The sequence below is a fragment of the Geotrypetes seraphini genome, chromosome 12 (genome assembly GCF_902459505.1).
Source record: "Geotrypetes seraphini chromosome 12, aGeoSer1.1, whole genome shotgun sequence".
Taxonomy (NCBI): domain Eukaryota; kingdom Metazoa; phylum Chordata; class Amphibia; order Gymnophiona; family Dermophiidae; genus Geotrypetes; species Geotrypetes seraphini.
Genome location: NC_047095.1, coordinates 77,723,032 through 77,743,381, shown reverse-complemented (window position 1 = coordinate 77,743,381; position 20,350 = coordinate 77,723,032). Strand labels below are relative to the sequence as shown.

Sequence of the window (20,350 nt, the reverse complement as noted above, 5' to 3'; positions counted from 1 at the left end):
TTCCTCCAGGAAATTGTCCAAACCGTTCTTAAAACCAGCTACTCCACGTATTTCTCATTCCGAAGATGACGGTATCTACGCCACATTTCTAGTTTAAGAAACATTCACCTCTTATCTCTTTATAGCTACTCTTAGATAAAAGTGATTAGCTATGCTATCTAGATATAACAGAGGGTTGTAACCATATATCACTTATTTATGCTTATGAAAAGTTTCTGTGGTTTTCAATAGCCCACCAACATTTTTGCTACAAAGTTCTGCCCTTCGGTCTGGCCTCCTATCTAATAGTGTTTTCACCAAGTACTTGATAGTTTTGGCAGCAACAAGGGCTGAAGCGAGGCAAGGCTGGCTCCGGTGAAAAGGGGGGCAGATGAGAAGACTTTTAAAGGATGGAGTCTCGGTGCAGTGAGGGGGAGGACTGGCCTTCTTTCCCCTCACTGTGCTGAAGATAAAAGTTGAACCGCTGGATCCCAGAGCCCTTTAAAGGGCTGAAGAGTTGCAGGCTGGCTCCGGGGAAGAAGGGGGCGGGGCTTCCTGCCTAAGGGAAAAGTTTGCAGAGACGGAGTCTCGGTGCAGTGAGGGGGACAACTGGCCTCCTTTCCTCTCACTGTGCTGAAGATTGGGGCTCCATGGATGACATCACCCACATAAGAGAATATCTGCCTGCTGTCCCAGTAACACCTGTTACGGTAAGTAACTGTGCTTTCTCTTCTCTTTCTAGGCTGAGATTGTGGGCGTGGATGCAGATATCCAGCAGGAATATGCAAGGCAGCGGGAACACCTAGAGCGCAGCCTGGCCACACTCAAGACAAAGCTAAGAAAAGATAGCGAAATTCATCGTGCTGATAACGTTCGGGTCATGCAGGTAATAAAAATAGCTCTCCAAAATATGGCATACACAAGCTTCATTCTCATGCTGTTCCAGCTCACTTCTTTCTAAGTCTCCAGTCTTCCTGCTGTCATTCAAAAACTGTATTAGCTTTACAAATTAATTCATGTGGAGGGCATCCGGACTGCAAATGCACAAGATGCATCTATGTACCTTTGTCAAATGGGTTCCCTGGAAACTTTCACACTGTTTCAGCTGTATCAAGGCAGACAGAATTTTCTGCCTACGTTTATAGGGATATGCAGTCTGAAAGTGTGTGGAATCACTTCCTTAGTTTATCAAGCCACGTCAGTGTGAAATTCCCTACCAGTATCTACTAGGTTAATAAAACATACTTATTTCAGAAATGTGTAATTTCTTAAGTTTTGTGAATACAGTGGTACCTTGGTTTACGAGCATAATTCGTTCCAGAAGCATGCTCGTAATCCAAAGTACAGTACTCCCCCAATATTCACGGGGGTTCTGTTCTAGGAACCTCTGCGAATACGGTTTTTAGCAGGGGAGACAGAAGAGGGCAGCCGGAGCGCCAGCGAGTGAAGGAAATCACTCGCAGTATGCTCCGACTGCCTCTTCCTGTACTAAAGTCAGGCTTCACCAATCAGAGAGCAGGAGAAGCAGAATCGGGGCAGAGAGCAAGAGATGGGGGCAGAGATCAGGAGAAGCAGAATCAGGGCAGAGAGCAGGAGTTTTTAAACAAGCGACTGATCCTCAGCAGTCGCTTGTTTTTTGATCGGGCAGCCCAGTCATTGTTGCTGAAATTGTTTTGTGAATCACGTCCTTCCTACTTTGCATGCGCGGATCAGATCGAAGGATGATCGGCAAAGAGGTTGGTGAATCGGGTTGGAGGAAAATCAGGTCGGTACACGATCGGTGGGCTTAGTGAATCTAGCCACAAGTTTGTTTACTTCTAGACTGCACTATTCTAGCTTTGGAAACTGACACAGGGATAGGACTATGAAGCTTAGAACTGGTTCAGCTTCCTGCATTTCAATGTCAGGAGAGCGCAGCGCGGTGTCCCTGTCACACTGTGCTGAACAGTCCATCCAGTCTGCCCAACAGTCACACTCATTATGAAATCATTATGAAATTGTCTTTCTTTGGCATTTCTGGGACATAGACTGTAGAGATCTGCCCGGCACTGCCCTTAGGTTCTGACTACAGGAGTTGCCTTTGAAGCCCACTCCAGCCTAACCAACCATCTTGTCATTTGCAGACATAGTAAGAGGAGGTGAGAGAAGTCATGCCATCTCACCATCCTTTCCTTTCTCCTCCCCTATTCTTTCTCTGTTTTATCCAACATTGTGCAGCATTTCCACCCCCTGTTCCCACCTCTTCCTCCTTCACATCTGGCATCTTTGCTTCCCTCTGCTCTCCCCCCCCCCAAGTGCAGTATTTCTCCCTTCCTTCCCTTCCCTTCATGCACATTTCCCACTCTCCCTACCCTTCCGTCCAAGTTCAACATTCTCACCCCTTCTTCCTGCATGTTTGGTATCTTCCCAAACATAAGAATTGTCATACTAGGACAGACCGAAGGTCCATCAAGTCCAGTATCCTCTTTCCAACAGTGGCCAACCCAGTTCCCAAGTCCATAGCTAGATCACAAAGAGTAAAACAGATTTTATACTGCTTATCCTAGGAATAAGCAGTGGATTTCCCCAAGCCTATGGACTTCTATTTTAGGAAATTATTCAAACCTTTTATAATCCCCGCTAAGCTAACTGATTTCACCATATTCTCCAGCTACAAATTCCAGAGTTTAATTCCATGTTTTGTGAAGAAATATTTTCTCCAGTTTGTTTTAAATCTCCTACTTACATGCCCCCTAGCCCGAGTATTTTTGGAAAGTGTGAACAAGTGATTCACATCTACCCTTTCCACTCAGCTCATTATTTTATAGACCTTTATCATATCACTCCAAGCAAAAGAGCCCTAGCCACTTTAGCCTTTCCTCATAGGGAAGTCATCGCATTCCTTTTTCATTTTCCTCACCCTTCTCTCTACCTTTTCTTTTTTTTTTTTAATTTTTTATTTATAAATTTTCCATTCTTACAATATTTAAATCATACAATATATATTAATTATTACATATCTGAAATATTATCATTATTAATTCATAATATTTAAAATATAATATGAAAAAGATTATTCAATATCATATAAAATATAATTCCCTCTCCCTTTTTATATAATATGTTTCCATTAATTAATCAAATCCCACCCCATTCATATACAATTTTTATCATTGTGCTAAGAAACTAATCATTAGAATAATTTGTCAATGGTTGCCATATTTTCTTGAAATTAAGAAGATTTCCCTGTTGTATCGCTAATATTTTTTCCATTTTATAAATATGACAAACAGAGTTCCACCAGAATGTATAATTCAATTTGGTATAGTCTTTCCAATTTTGAGTAATTTGTTGCATGGCGACTCCTGTTAGTATTAATAATAGCTTATTATTATTTGCTGAAATCGGACTCTTAGTTCTCATTGCAGTTCCAAATAATATGGTGTCATATGAGAGTCCTACGTGATTTTCTAGTAAGTTATTAATTTGGGGCCAAATTGAATTCCAAAATGCATTTACATAGGGACAGAAAAAGATTAAATGATCTAACTCTCTCTACCTTTTCTAATTCCGCTATATCTTTTTTGAGATACAGCGACCAGAACTGCACAAAGTATTCACGTTGCAGCTGTATCATAGGGTGATACAAGGGCATTATAACATTTTCATCTTTGTTTTCCATTCTTTTCCTGATAATTCCTAACATTCTAATTGCTTTCTTAGTCGCCGCCGCCACACATTGGACTGAGGGTTTAATGTATCCTCAACAATGACACCTAGATCCTTTTCCTGGGTGGTGACTACTAACATGGAACCAAGCATCATCACTTAGCTATAGTTCGGGCTCCTCTTTCCCACATGCATCACTTTGCACGTGCTCATATTACATATTCTCTGCCATTTTGATGCCTAGTCTTCCTGCGTGGGGCCTACAAACTTGCAGGTTCATCGGCACAGCTCTCTCCACTGCTCTGAGGCTTATTTCCCTCTGCCACATCTTGCCTATGTGGCAACAGGAAGTTGCAACAGAGTGCTGGCAAACAGGAACATTTGTAGGGCCAGCGTAGTGGGGGAGGGGGGAGGGCAGGGAGATAGAGAGAAATGAAAAGAGATGCCAGAACTGCAGAAGAGAACGTGAGAGGGGAAAGAGAGATGAGACAATGCCAGATTCTAAGGTAGAGCTCCAGATTGTGAGTGGGAGCCAATGAGTGTGATTTGGTCCCCTTAAATGTGTGAGCTGGAAAAGGGGCCCGAATGCATACAACTGGCATGTCTTGTATACTCTTATGATGATGATGATGATGATGATGGTTAGGCCAATGAGCTGAGAACCAAGAATGACAATGCTTGTGGCCTGTACTTAGATTTAGGAAAGGGACAAGCTCCTGGAAAATAAGTTGAAAAATTTATTAGCTTTAGGAAATCTGATTTACTTTTGGGTATTTGTCTGTCGGTATTTGTGACCGGAATTGACCATTGGCAGAGACAGGATGTTGGGCTCAATGGACTTTGGTCTGATTTGGCATCATTTTTCTTATGGTTTATAGGTAAGTTTTTGATACCACTTAATTTGCCACAGGTGTACATTACTAACAATAAGAGAAGAAAGGAATGCATGTTCTTATGTACCTGTAATTAACGTAGCTCTGCTGAAGAAGAAGGCAGTGAAGTAAGAAAAACACCAAATCAGCACTATTCAGCTAACTGAATTCTGTCTCAAGTTTCAAGTTTATTAATTTTTTTGATTAAACGCAAATCAGAACTTCGAAGCGTTTTACAAATTGTATTCAAAAGGGGAAGACAAAACAGATGAATATCCAGTTAACAAAACTTGACCAATACAAAGAAAACAATAGGAAATAAGGGGGAACTACAAAATTAAAAGTAAAGAATACATAGAAGGTAAGCCACAAAAGGGAGGGAAAACAATCAAGATTATTGAACAACTCTGGCAATATTCAAGATCTTTTAAGAGTCAAATACATCTTGGAAAAGGTAAGTCTTTAAATTTCCCTTAAATTGTCTAGATTTTTTTCCGCCCTGATAAGATTTTGAATAACGCTACCGTTTCAGAAACTCCTGTTTAACCATCCAGCTCCAATATCAGACAACTAGATAACTTTGACATTGTGTCCTTTAGTGATATTTGATATAAGTTGATTGTGATAACTGATATTTGTTTCCTCTTGTCTATTTTTTCTTCTCTCTCTCTCCGAATGGCCATCTCCACTGTTGTGTTTGATATATTTGTGAAATACTTAAGATATTTGATCTTGTATTGATGGGGGATTTTTTTTAACAGGAAAACGTTTCACTGATTAAAGAGATTAATGACTTGCGGAAGGAGTTGAAAATCTGCAGAACACATGCCCATGACCTCGAAAGCATTTTGGAACTAAACAAAAAGAACAGAAAGTTAAATATCAGTGACATCACAGGTAATAAGCAAAGGACATTACGGCTTCAGTTCCCATCCATTAGCCATCCTTTGTCATCTCAGGTTCAGAAAACTTTAGAAAGAGAGCCATCCCTGAAGGAACTGAATGGTAATTGTAAAAGCCCATTTCTAAACTTACCTAAAGCAACTCCTGGGACAAAAAGAAGAGGTAATGATGACCTACTTATACTTGTAACTATGACCTATCTGCAGTGGCGTACCTAGCATATGTGACACCCGGGGCCCATCATTCTTTGACACCTCCCTCATCTATATGAAAAATATGATTTTTAGTAACAATCCACATATCGCACAAGAGTGTACCTAGGAAAAGGCAGCATCTTAAACACTGCAGTGAGCACTAGAACACCAACACATACATTGTAAAACTAAACAAGCCAGATCCTGTACAATCAATGCCAACAGAAAACCATGTCCTTTTCATAAACACAGAACAGAGATACACCCTCGCCCAATATGAAATAATCACAAACTAAAAATAGAAATATGTAGACAAAAGTTAAACTGAACTGCCAAGAAACCAGACTCTGCATACAATGCAAAACCACAAAACCACAGAAACAGTAACACATGTCCCCTAATACTGTGCAAAATATAAAGACAGTAGATGTAAATTTGAAAAAACTGATACATAACAATCACCACTTTATAAATTTTTTTTTTTTTTTTTTTTAATTTTTTATTTATAAATTTTCCATTCTTACAATATTTGAATCATACAATATATATTAATTATTACAAATCCAAAATATTATCATTAATAATTCATAGTATTTAAAATATAATATGATAAAGATTATACAATAACATATAAAATATAATTCCCTCTCCCTTTTTATATAATATATTTCCATTAATTAATCAAATCCCACCCCATTCATATATAATTTTATCATTGTGCTAAGAAACTAATCATTAGAATAATTTGTCAATGGTTGCCAAATTTTCTTGAAATTAAGAAGATTTCCCTGTTGTAACGCTATTATTTTTTCCATTTTATAAATATAACAGACAGAATTCCACCAGAATGTATAATTTAATTTGGTATAATCTTTCCAATTTTGAGTAATTTGTTGCATGGCGACTCCTGTTAGTATTAGTAATAGCTTATTATTATTTGCTGAAATCGGACTCTTAGTTCTCATTGCAGTACCAAATAATATGGTGTCATATGAGAGTCCTACGTGATTCTCTAGTAACTTATTAATTTGGGGCCAAATTGAATTCCAAAATGCGTTTACATAGGGACAGAAAAAGATTAAATGATCTAACGTCCCTATTTCCAATTTACAATGCCAGCATCTATTAGATCTAGTACTATCTATTTTTTGCAGGCGCGTTGGGGTCCAGAATACTCTATGTAATAAGAATAACCATGTTTGATTCATAGATGCTGACCTTGTAGATCTTAATCTCCAGGACCAAAATCGTGGCCATTGAGATTCAGAAATTGTCTGACCAATCTCAATACTCCAAATATCCCTAAGACCTGTTTTCTTTTTTTTATTTAAAAATCTGTATATCAATTTGTACCATTTTGCGGCTTGGTGACCCAAAAAATCCGTCTGGAAACATAGAACCTGTAGACTATATTGATTATTTAGATTTTTCCATTCAGGGAACCCTACCTGAATGGCCTGCTTCAATTGCATCCATTTAAAATATTGTGTTTTATTTAATCCAAATTTATTTTGCAATTGTGAAAAACTAAGCAGTGATCCTTCTGATATGACATCATTCAGTGTTCTTATTCCTGCATTTATCCATTGTTTCCAGACGATTTTAAATCCGCCAATTCTAATCCTGGAGTTTATCCATATTGATTGATTTAGAGATTTAGCAATAGGTTCTGGTGATAGATTACTGATATATCTCAATGTTTTCCAAGTGTCAAATAAAATTCTGTGATCTTTGTATCTTTTAGGCATTGTTATAGTTATTAACTGTTCTGGATATAAAGGGAACAGGAGCCGCCATTCTAAATACAGCCAATCTGGTACATTTTCTAAAAGGTCTGGGAGGATCTAATACATACCCTGTCTTAAGATATAGGCTTGATGATACCTATAAAAATTTGGAAAATTTACCCCCCTTCCACAATTGGTCTTTGTAATGATACTAATGCGATTCTTGGTCTTTTCCCACACCAAACAAATTTTGTAAGAACATTGTTAAGTTTTTTATAAAATGACCCCTGAAAAAATATTGGAATCATACTCATTTGGTAACAAACCACAGGCAATATCATCATTTTAATTGTTTGAATTCTTCCCCACCAAGAAAGATGTAATGGATTCCATTGCTCACACATTTCTGTTATTTTTTTCAATAAAAGTTTTTCATTCTCTTTGAGTGTGTCTTCAATTGTATTTTTGATCATAATTCCTAAGTATTTTATACCATCATCTTTCCAAATAAATGAATATGGTTCAAATAATCCTTTGGTACAATGAACATTTATTGGGAGAATTTCAGATTTGTTCCAATTAATTTTATATCCAGAAAAAGTACCATATTTCTCTATTAAATTAAGTATACATGGAATAGTAGTTTCCGGTTCTCTTAAATATAATAATATATCATCTGCATATGCAGATAATTTAAATTCAAAACTGGTAAATGATATTCCCTTTATCTCCTTAGTTTTGTTTATTGCAATTAATAAAGGTTCTAGGACAATATCAAAAAGTAAAGGAGACAGAGGGCATCCTTGTCTAACTCCCCTATGCAAGTTAAATCTATTTGATAAATTATTGTTAATATATAATCTTGCTCCAGGAGAGCTATACAATGTCTGAATCATTTTAATAAAACCGGATCCTATACCAAACCATTGTAAAGCTTGGTATATAAAATTCCATTCCACTCTATCAAAGGCTTTTTCTGCATCTAAAGATATTAAAAAAGCTGGATCATTTATATTTTTTGCTAAATTTAATGAGTGGAATGCTAATCTAGTATTATTTGATGAATGTCTTTTAGCAATAAATCCTGTTTGATGTACATCAATAATGAAAGGAAGAGCTTTTGCCAATCTTAATGCTAATACTTTAGCCATTAATTTATTATCCACATTCAATAATGAAATAGGCCTGTAATTTGAAACCAGAGTAGGATCTTTGTTTGGTTTTGGTAAGACTATAATTATCGATTCTGCCATAGTACCAGAAATATTTTCATTCTTTATTTGATATTGATACAAATTTAACAGATGTGGTAATATGATATTTTGGAAAAATTTATAAAATTCAACAGTATACCCATCTCCACCTGGAGCGGATCCAACTCTAAGAGACTTCAATGCTGTTTCTAATTCTTTTAAAGATATAGGTTCTTCTAAACTTCCTTTTATATGATCTGGAATATTTGGTCCAATATATGAATTTAAAAAAGTTAATCCGTCTTGTTCTTTATTTTTATAAGAATTGGATGTATATAATTCTTTGTAAAAATCAAGAAATTGTGTTATAATATCTTTTGTGTTGGTATGTGTGTTACCTTGTGTATCTTTAATTGCAATAATCTTAGATTTTCTTTTCTTTGCTTTTAGAAAATTTGCTAATAATTTCCCCGCTTTATTTGAATTTCCATAATATTGTACTTGTTTGTTGAAAATGTCTTTCCTCACAATTTGAGAAGAAATCTCATTATATTTAACTTTTAATTTTAATAATTCTTGTAATGTATTATTTTCCCATTTCTCAATTAATTTATTTTCTAATAATTTAATTTGCTTTCCCATCTCAAGAAATTGTTTTTTTTTTTGTTTGTTAATAAATGTAGAATATGAAATAATATTTCCTCTCATAGTTGCTTTAAAAGCATCCCATAAGATCTCAGCATTAATATCATCTGATTCATTAAATTGAAAGAATTCTTGCATTTTTATTTTAAAATCTTCAAGAAATTTTGAATCCGCTAATAAATCATTATTAAATCTCCAAATTAAATCAAAGTTTTCTATATCATAATTTTGAAGATTAATCCACACACCAGCATGATCTGAAATTATAATGGGATCAATTACTGCTTTTAAGACACGCTGCGCTATATTATTAGAAACAAATATATAATCAATTCGTGAAAAAGATTTATGGACCTGAGAACAAAAAGAAAATTCCTGATCATTAAAATGAAGAATTCGCCATATATCTACTAAATCACAAGATATTATCAAATTATCTAAGCCTAATGATTTCATAACTTTACTTGGTTTTTTATCCAAAATCGGATCCATTACAGCATTGAAATCCCCTGCTACTATTAAATTAGATGTAGCCAGTGGTAAGAGCAATTGTTGAATTTGTTTAAAAAACTCCATTTGATTCGTATTAGGAGCATATAAATTGAATAAATTCAGGGTTGTATTTCCCAGAACCATCTCGATATGTACCCATCTACCTAAGGGATCATAATTAATTAATTTAAAATCTGCATTACATTTTTTGTTTATTAGAACAGCCACTCCAGTTTTTTTCTTTAAAGCCGGTGCAAATAAACATTTAGAAATCCAACCTCCAGATAATTTTTTTGATTCAATTTCCGAAAGATGGGTCTCTTGAATGAAGTAAATGTCCGCATTTTGATTTTTAAGGAACGATAATAATTTCTTCTTCTTAATAGGATGATTTAAACCATTGACATTCAGCGAATACATTTTTATATCCATCTAATTAATAGTTATGTTTTAACCAATATTCTATGATAGTTTACACGATTATCTCCTAGCACATTCATTAAAAATTTATATCCTATCCCACCCATTATTTTCCCTCCCCTCCCACCCATTATCATATTCTGATTTGGAACACGCATTGGTCATGCAAAACCTACATCTCCATCTCCAGGCAACTAATAATTCATTATATTATTTAAAAACATATATTCTAAATTCAATACATTCTTTATACTTCCACCCTTATATAATTGAAAATTATATCCATTTAATCTATAATATTTTATAAATTTACTGAGAATTATATATATTTGATTCATAAAATTAAATTCAATATCATGCATACATGTAATATAATACTCTTAATAAATAAACATATTACAAATATAGCTCTATTTCTCTATATATATCTATATATCATCATATAAATTAAATATATCCATTTTTATATAAATATATTAATATTAATAATAATGCATTTCAATCATTTTCATAGATCATCTTCATAATAAATTAATTTGAATAAATAATTAACCAAAATATACATTTTATGTTAATAAATAAGTTTTATAATAAATTCATATTTTATTAATTATCTACCAATCAATTACTTATTTTCTTATTTTTCATAATAAGTTAATATGACTGAATAATTGAATCAAATAAAAATTTTATATTAGACATCTATTTTATTAATTAATCCTGTCAATAATCAAATTATTTTCTTGTATATATTTCATAAAATTATAATTTTCTTATACAGAATTAAAATATTGTTTTTATTATAAATTAATATATTTCATTTTTAAATCTTATTCTCAATATAACAATAATAAAATTTTCCTATCAATATTTTTAATGATAATTTCATTGTAATTCATTTCATTATTCCTTAATCATAATAAGTTAATATGCTATATAATTGAATAAATTTTCTATTTTGATTAAAACATGTATTTTATATAAATTTTTAAATAAATAATTTATTTATTTATATATTAATAATTTTTTTTTTTTTTTTATATTTTATTTTATTTTTTTTATTTTTTTTTTTAAATATTAATGATTGTGGATGCTAATATTTTATTAATAATTAATTTAATAAAATAATATTATATTATTGCATCCACTATATCAATAAATATAAATTATATTTCCAGTTAATAACATTTCTTATATCTTAATTTTTTTTTTTTTTTAATAATCTTCTTTATTTTCCCTTTTTCCCATCTTCTTTCTTCTTTCTTCTTTCTTCAGCTGAATTGTTCTGTTTCTTATGTAAACATAGGTTCTTTTTGTGTCAGAAATTCTTTCAGTTTTGCCGGGTCTTGAAAATATATGGATTTATTTCCACTGGATACTCTCATAGTGGATGGATAATATATTCCATATATGTATCCTTTTTCTTTCAGCTGCTGTCTGTATGTGAGGAATTGTTTTCTTATGTTTGCTGTATATTTAGCAAAATCCGGTACTAAAATCAGTTTTGATCCTTTATAATTCAAGTTTTTATTTGCTTTTGCCATTTTTAATATTTCTTGAGCTTGTTGATACCTTAACACCTTGAATATCAAAGGTCTTGGAGCAGCCTGGTTTACTGGCTTTCTTGTGGGGATTCTGTGGGCTCTTTCAATTTCTAACGGCCATTTTGAGTTGAGCTGAAGCAGTTTAGGTAAAAGATTTTCCAGGAATTGTACAGGATCTCCCCCTTCAATATTTTCAGCCAGCCCCAAAATTCTGATGTTCTTTCTTTTTCCTCGGTTTTCCATATCCACCAATTGATTTTTTAAAGCTGCTACTTCTTTTTTATCTTTGTCATATTCTTGTGTGAAGGATTCAAATTTCTCCATTTTTTCTTCCATCACTGTCATTCTCAGTCTTTCCGTTTGGATCTCTTGTTTCATGATAAGAAGTTCTTCTTTAACTTCAGATATTTTGTTGGCATTTTCAGTCAGCATCAGTTTTATTTTGAACAGTTCTGTCATAATATCTGACTTTTCAGTGAGTTCTTCAGTCTCCATCGGGAACGGTACACTCGATGGTGACAGGGGAGTTACTTTTGTTCTTTTTGCTGATATTCCCGATGTTGAAGGTTTTTCAGCTTTCCCCTGCTTCATGCTCGCCATTTCCGACGTTGTTTTATGTATTTTTAATAGCGATTTGAGAAAGTAGAAGTTTTATTTTTATTCCGTTTGTTGCCTGGATACGGGAGCGCTGCGGTTAGGCTACCATATCGTGCGCGCTCCAAGCCACGCCCCATCACCACTTTATAAATTAACAAATAGAAATAAAACAAATAATGAGAAATAAGAAAATACTATTTTATTGGACTAATCAATTTTTCAATTAGCTTTCAGAGGCCAAATCTTTCTTCAGAATAGTACAGTGTACTGCTGTTATGGTTTCCATTTCCTATTTATAAACTTTTATCAATATAGTTACAATACTACTTGATTCTAAATAAAGGAACAAAAAAATCTTTCTACCTTTTGTCGTTTCTGCTTTAATCATCTTCTCTTCATTCTCTTCTTTCTATACAGCATTTGTCCTCTCTCCTTTCCATGCAACACCTGCCCTCTCTCTCTGCCCCTTCCATCTACTGCCCACATTCTCTCTGCCCTTTCCATCCACTGTCCACCCTCTCTGCCCCATCCATCCACTGTCCACCCTCTCTCTCTTCCATATGGCGTCTTCCCTCTTTCTATGTCCCTTCAATAAACTGTATATCCTGTGCCCTCCTCTTCTTTGTACATGATCCATTTCAGCTTCTCCCCCTCTCCATTTTTCTGTCGCCACCCCTCCCCTATGCTTTGGCATCTCCCTCTCTTTTCCTTTCCTTTTTTCCTTCCCACTCCACACTATGGTCTGGCATCTCTATCTCTTTCCCTTCCCTCTCTCCATGCCCTGGCATCTCTCTCCCTCCATGCTCCGGCACCTCCTCTCCTTTTGGTCTGGCATTTGTCTCCTTAGTTTCCTTTCCCTCCCCCAAGCCCTGGCATCTCTCTCCTCTCCTTCCAACTCCCTCTCCATTATCTGGCATCTCCTCTTCCTTTCTCTCCCTCCCTCCTTCCTTCATTTCCCCTGGTCTTGCATCTATCTCCTTCCCTTCTCCCATGCACTGGCATCTCTCCCTCCCCCTCCATGGTCTGGTATCTCTTTTACTTCTTTCCTTTCCCTCCTTCCCATGGACATGGCATCCCTGGTTGCTTTCCCTTGTCTTCCTTCTCCTTCCTTCCCTCTTTCTCCCCCAATTGGGTGCTGCTGCTGCAGAATTTCTCCCCCCCCCTTCCCTGGGCAGCATTTCTCCCCCTTCCCTGTGCAGCAGCATTTCTCTTCCCTACCCTGGGCAGCAACAACATTTCTGGCCGGTTCCTTGCTGCAGCTGGTTTTCTATTCAAAGCCGTGGACGTTGACACCTAGAACGATCCGTGGCTGCGTCGGAAGCCTTCTCTCTGAATGCTTCCCAACATTCATTCCTTCTAGAACACCTGGCCTTGGTCACATTTGCAGAACACAGATAACCCTTATGCAAATACAGAACCTCAAACTAAAAGTCCTAATATACCCGAATGAAACCCTAAGATACCAGACTCCACACGCACTACAACACTAGAGAAATAAAAAGAAAATAATTTCTTCCTGAACAGTGCAAGTCAAGAAAGAAAATATAAAAGGAACAAACACAAGGAATGGGAAGACGCATATTATGCTGCTGTATTTCTTTTAAAAGAAGGGAACCTATAAAGGGCGAGCAGCGCATTCAGACAAGGTACCCAGTGTTCATAGGCATATTTGAACAAAAAACATTTTAAAGCGCCTTTGAATTTCACTAAGTTAGTTTCTGTTCTAATATGTAAAGGTAAAGAATTCCAAATTGTGTGACTTCAGAAATGGGAAGTTGCATCAGAGGAAGTTGGATCCCGGCAGACTGAAAGCTTCGAGGAAGCACCGGTGACCTGTCAGCATGCCTGCCACCTCGGGGCCCTGCTGAAAAATAAGTTTTTGACTTTCAGAGCCTCAGAGGAGACCATGAATGTGAGGGGAAGGGAGGGAAGTGGACAAACATGGAAGACTTGTCCAGACCTCACGCTGGTCCTGGTCACGTCAGTTCCAAAAATATTGGGGGTGCTCAGGCCCCCACAGAGCTGGCGCCTATGACTCAATCTATTAGATGAATAATGCAAAGTGAGATGTTTGGAAGCCTCTGCCTGTATGATATGATGAATCAGACAAACAGTTTTAAACTTTATACATTTCTCTAAAGACAGCCAATGAAGTTTCTTATAAAATATTAGCCATGAAGTTTCTTATTAAATATCTCTTCTGACCATATATCAACCTCACTGCAGTATTTTGAATCAGCTGCAATTTTTTTTTTTTTTGCCATTTTTGAATTTAAGTTCAAATACAAAGAATGTTGCTACACTTTGGGTTTTGGCCAGGTACTAGTGACTTGGATTGGCCACTGAGAGAACGGGCTACTGGGCTTGATGGACCATTGGTCTGACCCAGTAAGGATATTCTTATGTTCTTATGTCTTTCTCAACAGCAGTTTATGGACTTTTCCTCCAGGAACTTGTCCAAACATTTTTTAAAACCAGCTACATTAACTGCTCTTACCACATCCTCTGGCAATGCGTTTTAGAGCTTAACTATTCTCTGAGTGGAAAAAAAAATTTCCTCCTTTTGGTTTTAAAAGTATTACTCTGTAAATTCATTGAGCGTCCCCTAGTCTTTGTAATTGTTGATGGAGTGAAAAATCGATCCATTTGTACCCATTTCACTCCACTCAGGATTTTGTAGACTTCAATCATATCTCCCCTCAGCCGTCTCTTTTCCAAGCTGAAATTTCCAAGTTTATTAAAAATTTGATATACCACTTTATCATATATTTCAAGGTGGTTGTACAATAAAAAATAGGGTAATACAAATAATATACCAAAAAAAACCCAAATTAACATAAAAGGACAGAAAAGAAGACACATGACTGGACAAACAGATCCGGAAGGAAAATGGGGAGAACTACAATATTATTTTAATAAAAGAGAGGGTACCAGGAAAAAAGACAAGAAGGCGGGGTTGTAACAAGTAGGTCCGATACAGATGGACTAAGAAAAGCTTAAAAATCCTTATAAGGACAGTTAAATTTGTAAAGCATCTTTAAAAAGGAATGTTTTAAGAGATGACTTAAATTTCTCAAGGGTTGTTATCTCTCATAATGTGTTCGGTACTGAATTCCAAAGGGTTGGAGCAACCACAGAAAAGATGATAGTTCTCCTAGTATTTATATAGCTCAAGGATAGGATTGCTAATAAATTTTGATCAGAGGATCGAAGAGAACGTGATGAGGTATATGGAATCAAAGTCTATTGATAAATTCCGGCTGACCTGTTTTTCTAGTTTTAAAAGTTAGTACAGAAAGCAGGTTAGTGAAATATAACTTGTTACCAAAATAGATCACAATAAACTACTAACCCAACTTTTGTGGACTTGAGTTGGGTTAGTTGAAATAATTTTCTCAAGTTTATTGTGATCTATTTTGGTAACAAGTTATATTTCACTAACCTGCTTTCTATACAAGTGAATACTTGAAATATACTATTAAAAGATGCATATTTGTTTGTATTGTGCACCCTGGGGTGCCTGGGCATTGGATTTGATATTGTTTGCATCAATAAAAATTGTTTGAACCTAAAAAAAAAAAAGTTAGTAATAATATTTTATTTGTAACTCGATGATTGATAGGGAGCCAATGGGCTTTGATTAAGAGTGGAGTTATATGATCTATTTTTTTGGCCTTATAGATAACTTTAACAGCAGTATTCTGAACTATCTGTAGACGTCTTAACTCTTTCTTGGTAATTCCATGGTATAAAGCATTACCGTAGTCCAAACAGGAAATGACCAATGAATGAATTAGAGCATGCGGCCTGCCAGGTACTATTTTGAGGCCCTCAGTATGTTTATCATCACAAAAGTAAAATAAAACAGTTTCTTGATCATATGTCTCTTTAGCTATAAATTACAATATTATTATTAAGACTTTGCCAAAAGGAAAGATTTATAAACTATAAAAAGTTTTATCTCATGCAAAATTGTCATTTATTTAATAAGACATTAACTATTTTTTCTGAGGCCCTTCAAGTACCTACAAATCTAAAATGTGGCCCTGCAAAGGGTTTGAGTTTGAGACCACTGAATTAGAGTGTTTAAAGCAGAATGGTCGATAAGTTTAGCTAAAGAGCAGATCATTCTTAGGCAGTAGAATAACATAACTTAAGAATAGTCTTACTGGGTCAGATCAACAGTCCATCAAGCCTAGTAGCCCATCCTCATGGTGGCCAATCCAGATCACTAGTACCTGGCCAAAACTCAAAGAGTAGCAACATTCCATGGTACTGATCCAGGGCAAGCAGTGGCTTGCCCCATGTCTTTCTCAATAACAAACTATGGACTTTTCCTCCATTGAGAATATTGACCATTTAAACCCACTCTCTGTTTTCTGTCTTTCAACCAGTTCTTAATCCAAAATAGGATGTTACCTCCTATCCCATGACTTTCTAATTTCCTCAGAAGTCTTTCATTTATTTTGCGAAATGCCTTTTGAAAATCCAAATACATGTATCATCCGGCTCACCTTTATTCACATGTTCATTTACCCCTTCAAAGAAATGTAGTAGATTGGTGAGACAAGATTTCCCTTGACTAAATCTATGTTGGCTTTCTCATTAATCCATGCTTATGTACAGTATACGTTCTGTCATTTTGTCCTTTATAATAGTCTCTATCATTTTGCCTGGCACCAACAACAGACTCACTAGTCTATAATTTCCTGGATTACCTAGGAAACCTTTTTTAAAAATCAGCGTCATGTTGGCCACCCTCCAGTCTCAGTGCCATGCTGGATTTTAAAGATAAATTACTAACAACAGCTCTGCAAGTTCATTTTTCAATTCTGTCTGCACTCTGAGCAATTTGCAACTGTTCAGTTCGTCAAATTGATCCATAGTTTGTTAGCCTCCCTAATTTCTGATAACATTTCAGCATCTGACCGTCCGTCCTGGTTAGGCGGACGGTAGTACACTCCTATCACTATCCTATTTTCCTGTACACATGGAATTTCTATCCATAGGCATTCCAAGGTGTGTTTCTGCTCCTATAGAATTTTTAGTCCATTCAGTTCAAGGCTCTCTTTAACATCTAATGCTACACCTACACCAATTCGACCCACCCTATCACTGCAATATAGTTTGTGCCCACTAGGTCTCAGAGATACCTATTATAGCTATGTTTTCATTTAGTGCAATATACTAACTCTCCCAGTTTGTTTTTTAGGCTTCTGGCATTTGCATGCAGTCATTTCTAGCAATGCTAGTCATATCTATTTAGAATTTGCTCAGCAGTTGGCATGGATAATTTGCAATCTTTAAAATCAGCGTGCTCTGTATTTAAGGAAACCTGGTCTGCTGTGGCCTGTATTGCAACCTAATAATCAGGATGCTCTGCCTTCCTTTTTATGGTGATATTTTTTTAAGATACCTTGTTCTGAACCATGCTGTTTTGAGCAACTGTCAGCCTTTCCCCAGGTTCTAGTTTAAAAACTGCTCGATCTCCTTTTTAAATGTTGATGCAGGGCTGGCTCTTCATTTCTCTGTAATTTACAGGCATATATGCCTCTTCCTGCAGCCTTCCCGTCTCTTCCAACTAATCAGGAGTACTTCAGTTCTTCTCTTTCACTCAAGTCTTTTCTCACTTTTCTATACTTTTATTATAAGAATATACTCGTATTAATACCTTTTGTTTGTCTACCCTTTCCCACAGCTTCATCCAGCGAAGGAGTATCTACTCCAGTAGTGATGCAGTCTAACATGAAGGAAGAGGCAGAGAGGATGATAGAAATGCAACGACTAGAAATAAAGCGTCTTCGAGATCAGATTCAAATACAGGAGCGAATGCCAATGCTACAGCCACCATCAGGTGGAAAACTTCCTACTCTGACTCTGTAGTTATGCATGTGCCAAGAACCGGGGTTCAACAATGAAGAACACGCCTCAGGAGAGACCCTATGGAGGATCTGCAGAAGTGAATAGCCTTCCACCCCACGCCTCTCAGAAGGATTTCAAGAAATGATTCCCCAACCCTTCTCTCCAAAGAATTGTGTATCAAAATAAACATAACATAGTCAATGTGAGATGAACATGTTCCTGCAAATTTCTCAGGCTCTTTTCTAGAGTGTTATGGGAAGTGAGTGTGCTTGTATCTTAGTCAGTAGATGCAGTTGTTCTCAATGGACAAGCTGGTGTGTATGTTTGCAGTCTGGTGGCAGTGGAGATGGAAGCGTAGGTGAAGAACTAATGTGGCGTCTGCTTAGCTGTATTTCTAGAAGATTTTCTGAGACTTGCCACAGAACCTCATCTTATTTCTCTGGAACCAAAGGGACTTCATTTCACTTTTTGACATATTCTTTTTAATTTGGGCTCCAGCTCTTAGCCTTTTAATTATACTGTAGTTTTCAGATGTTTATAGGTTTCCTTTCTTTCTCTCTCTCTCTCTTTTTTTTTTTTTTTGCGTTTACCTTCTTTTTGGTGCTTCTCAACTCAGCCAGACCTATTTTTTGAAAATTTTTATCTGATTTCACTACAGACGTATTTATTTATTTATTAAGAATAGCCATACTGGATCAGACCAATGGTCCATCAAGCCCGGTATCTGTTTCCCCAGTGGCCAATCCACGTCACAAGTACCTGGCAGAAACCCAAATAGTAGGGCAAGAAGTGGCTTCCCCCATGTTTGTCTCAATAGCTATGGTCTTTACCTCCACACACTCTGGCATGAGTTCTAGAGCTCAACTATTCTTTAAGTGAAAAAATATTTCCTCATATTGGTTTTAAAAGTATTTCCCTGTAACTTCATCAAGTGTCCCCTAGTCTTTATAACTTTGGACAGAGTAAAGAACCGATCCACTTGAACCCGTTCTACATCACTCAGGACTTTGTAGTCTTCAATCATATCTCCCCTCAGCCATCTCTTTTCCAAGCTGAAGAGCCCTAATCTCTTTAGTATTTCCTCATATGAGAGGAGTTCCATCCCCTTTATCATCTTGGTTGCTCTTCTTTGAACCTTTTCTAATCAAGAGATCTGATCTGTGGGGGCAGTTGATTCCAATGGTTCGGTATGTAGGACCGTTGCTTGGCGGTTTGCAGTTGAAGGGCACGACTAGGGGGCAGAGGGACCGATTCACATATGGAAGAAGTTTCTGGAATCCTGTGGATTACAGGACCAGAGGCAACATGGATTCACTAGTGGTAGGTCTTGTCAGACAAATCTGATCAATTTCTTTGACTGGGTGACCAGAGAATTGGATAGAGGATGTGCGCTAGATGTGGTGTATTTAGATTTTAGCAAAGCCTTTGACAGTGTTCCACATAGACGTCTAATAAATAAACTGTGTGCTTTTGGGATGGGTCCCAAAGTGACGAGCTAGGTCAGGAACTCTTTGAGTGGGAGGCGGCAGAGGATAGTGATCAGTGGAGATTGCTCTGAGGAAAGGGATGTTACAAATGGTGTGCCTCAAGGTTTTGTTCTTGAGCCTGTTCTTTTTAACATTTTTATAAATGATATTGCTGAAGGGTTGTCGGGCAAGATTTTCCTCTTTGCGGATGATACCAAAATCTGCAACAGAGTAGACACTCCGGATGGTGTGAATAACATGAAGAAAGACCTGGCGAAGCTTGAAGAATGGTCTGAAATTTGGCAGCTATAATTTAATGCTAAGAAATGTAAGGTCATGCATTTGGGTTTCAAAAACCAGAGAAAATGGTATAGTTTAGGGTGTGAAGAACTTATGTGCACGACAGAAGAGTGGGACTTGAATGTGATTGTATGTGATTATCTTAAGGTGGCCAAACAGGTTGAAAAGGTAATAGCAAAAGCTATAAGGATGCTAGGTTGCACAGGGAGAGGTATGGCCAGTAGGAAAAAGGAGGTATTGATGGCTCTGTATAAGACTCTGGTGAGACCTCATTTAGAATATTGTGTACAATTCTGGAGGTCGCACCTTCAAAAAGATATAAAAAGGATGGAGTCAGTGCAGAGGAAGGCTACTAAAATGGTGTGTGGTCTTTGTGATAAGGCATATGGGGACAGACTTAAAGATCTCAATCTGTATACTTTGGAGGAAATGCAGGAGAGAGGAGATATGATAGAGACGTTTAAATACCTACGTAATATAAATGTGCATGAGTCGAGTCTCTTTCATT

At 36.3% G+C, this 20,350-nt stretch overlaps 1 protein-coding gene across 3 annotated transcripts in view; it reads left to right on the top strand.

The window, feature by feature from the left end:
• CFAP57 (cilia and flagella associated protein 57) overlaps positions 1 to 18,272 on the top strand; it is a 503,571-nt gene extending 485,299 nt beyond the window's left edge. For all 3 annotated transcript variants that reach the window (XM_033916173.1, XM_033916174.1, XM_033916175.1), the window contains 3 exons: positions 722 to 865; positions 5,261 to 5,396; positions 17,913 to 18,272. In XM_033916173.1, the coding sequence (XP_033772064.1) occupies positions 722 to 865; positions 5,261 to 5,396; positions 17,913 to 18,097 (465 nt within the window). In that variant the 3' untranslated portion in view covers positions 18,098 to 18,272. The remainder of the gene's footprint in view (positions 1 to 721; positions 866 to 5,260; positions 5,397 to 17,912) is intronic.
• Positions 18,273 to 20,350: the final 2,078 nt, after the last annotated feature.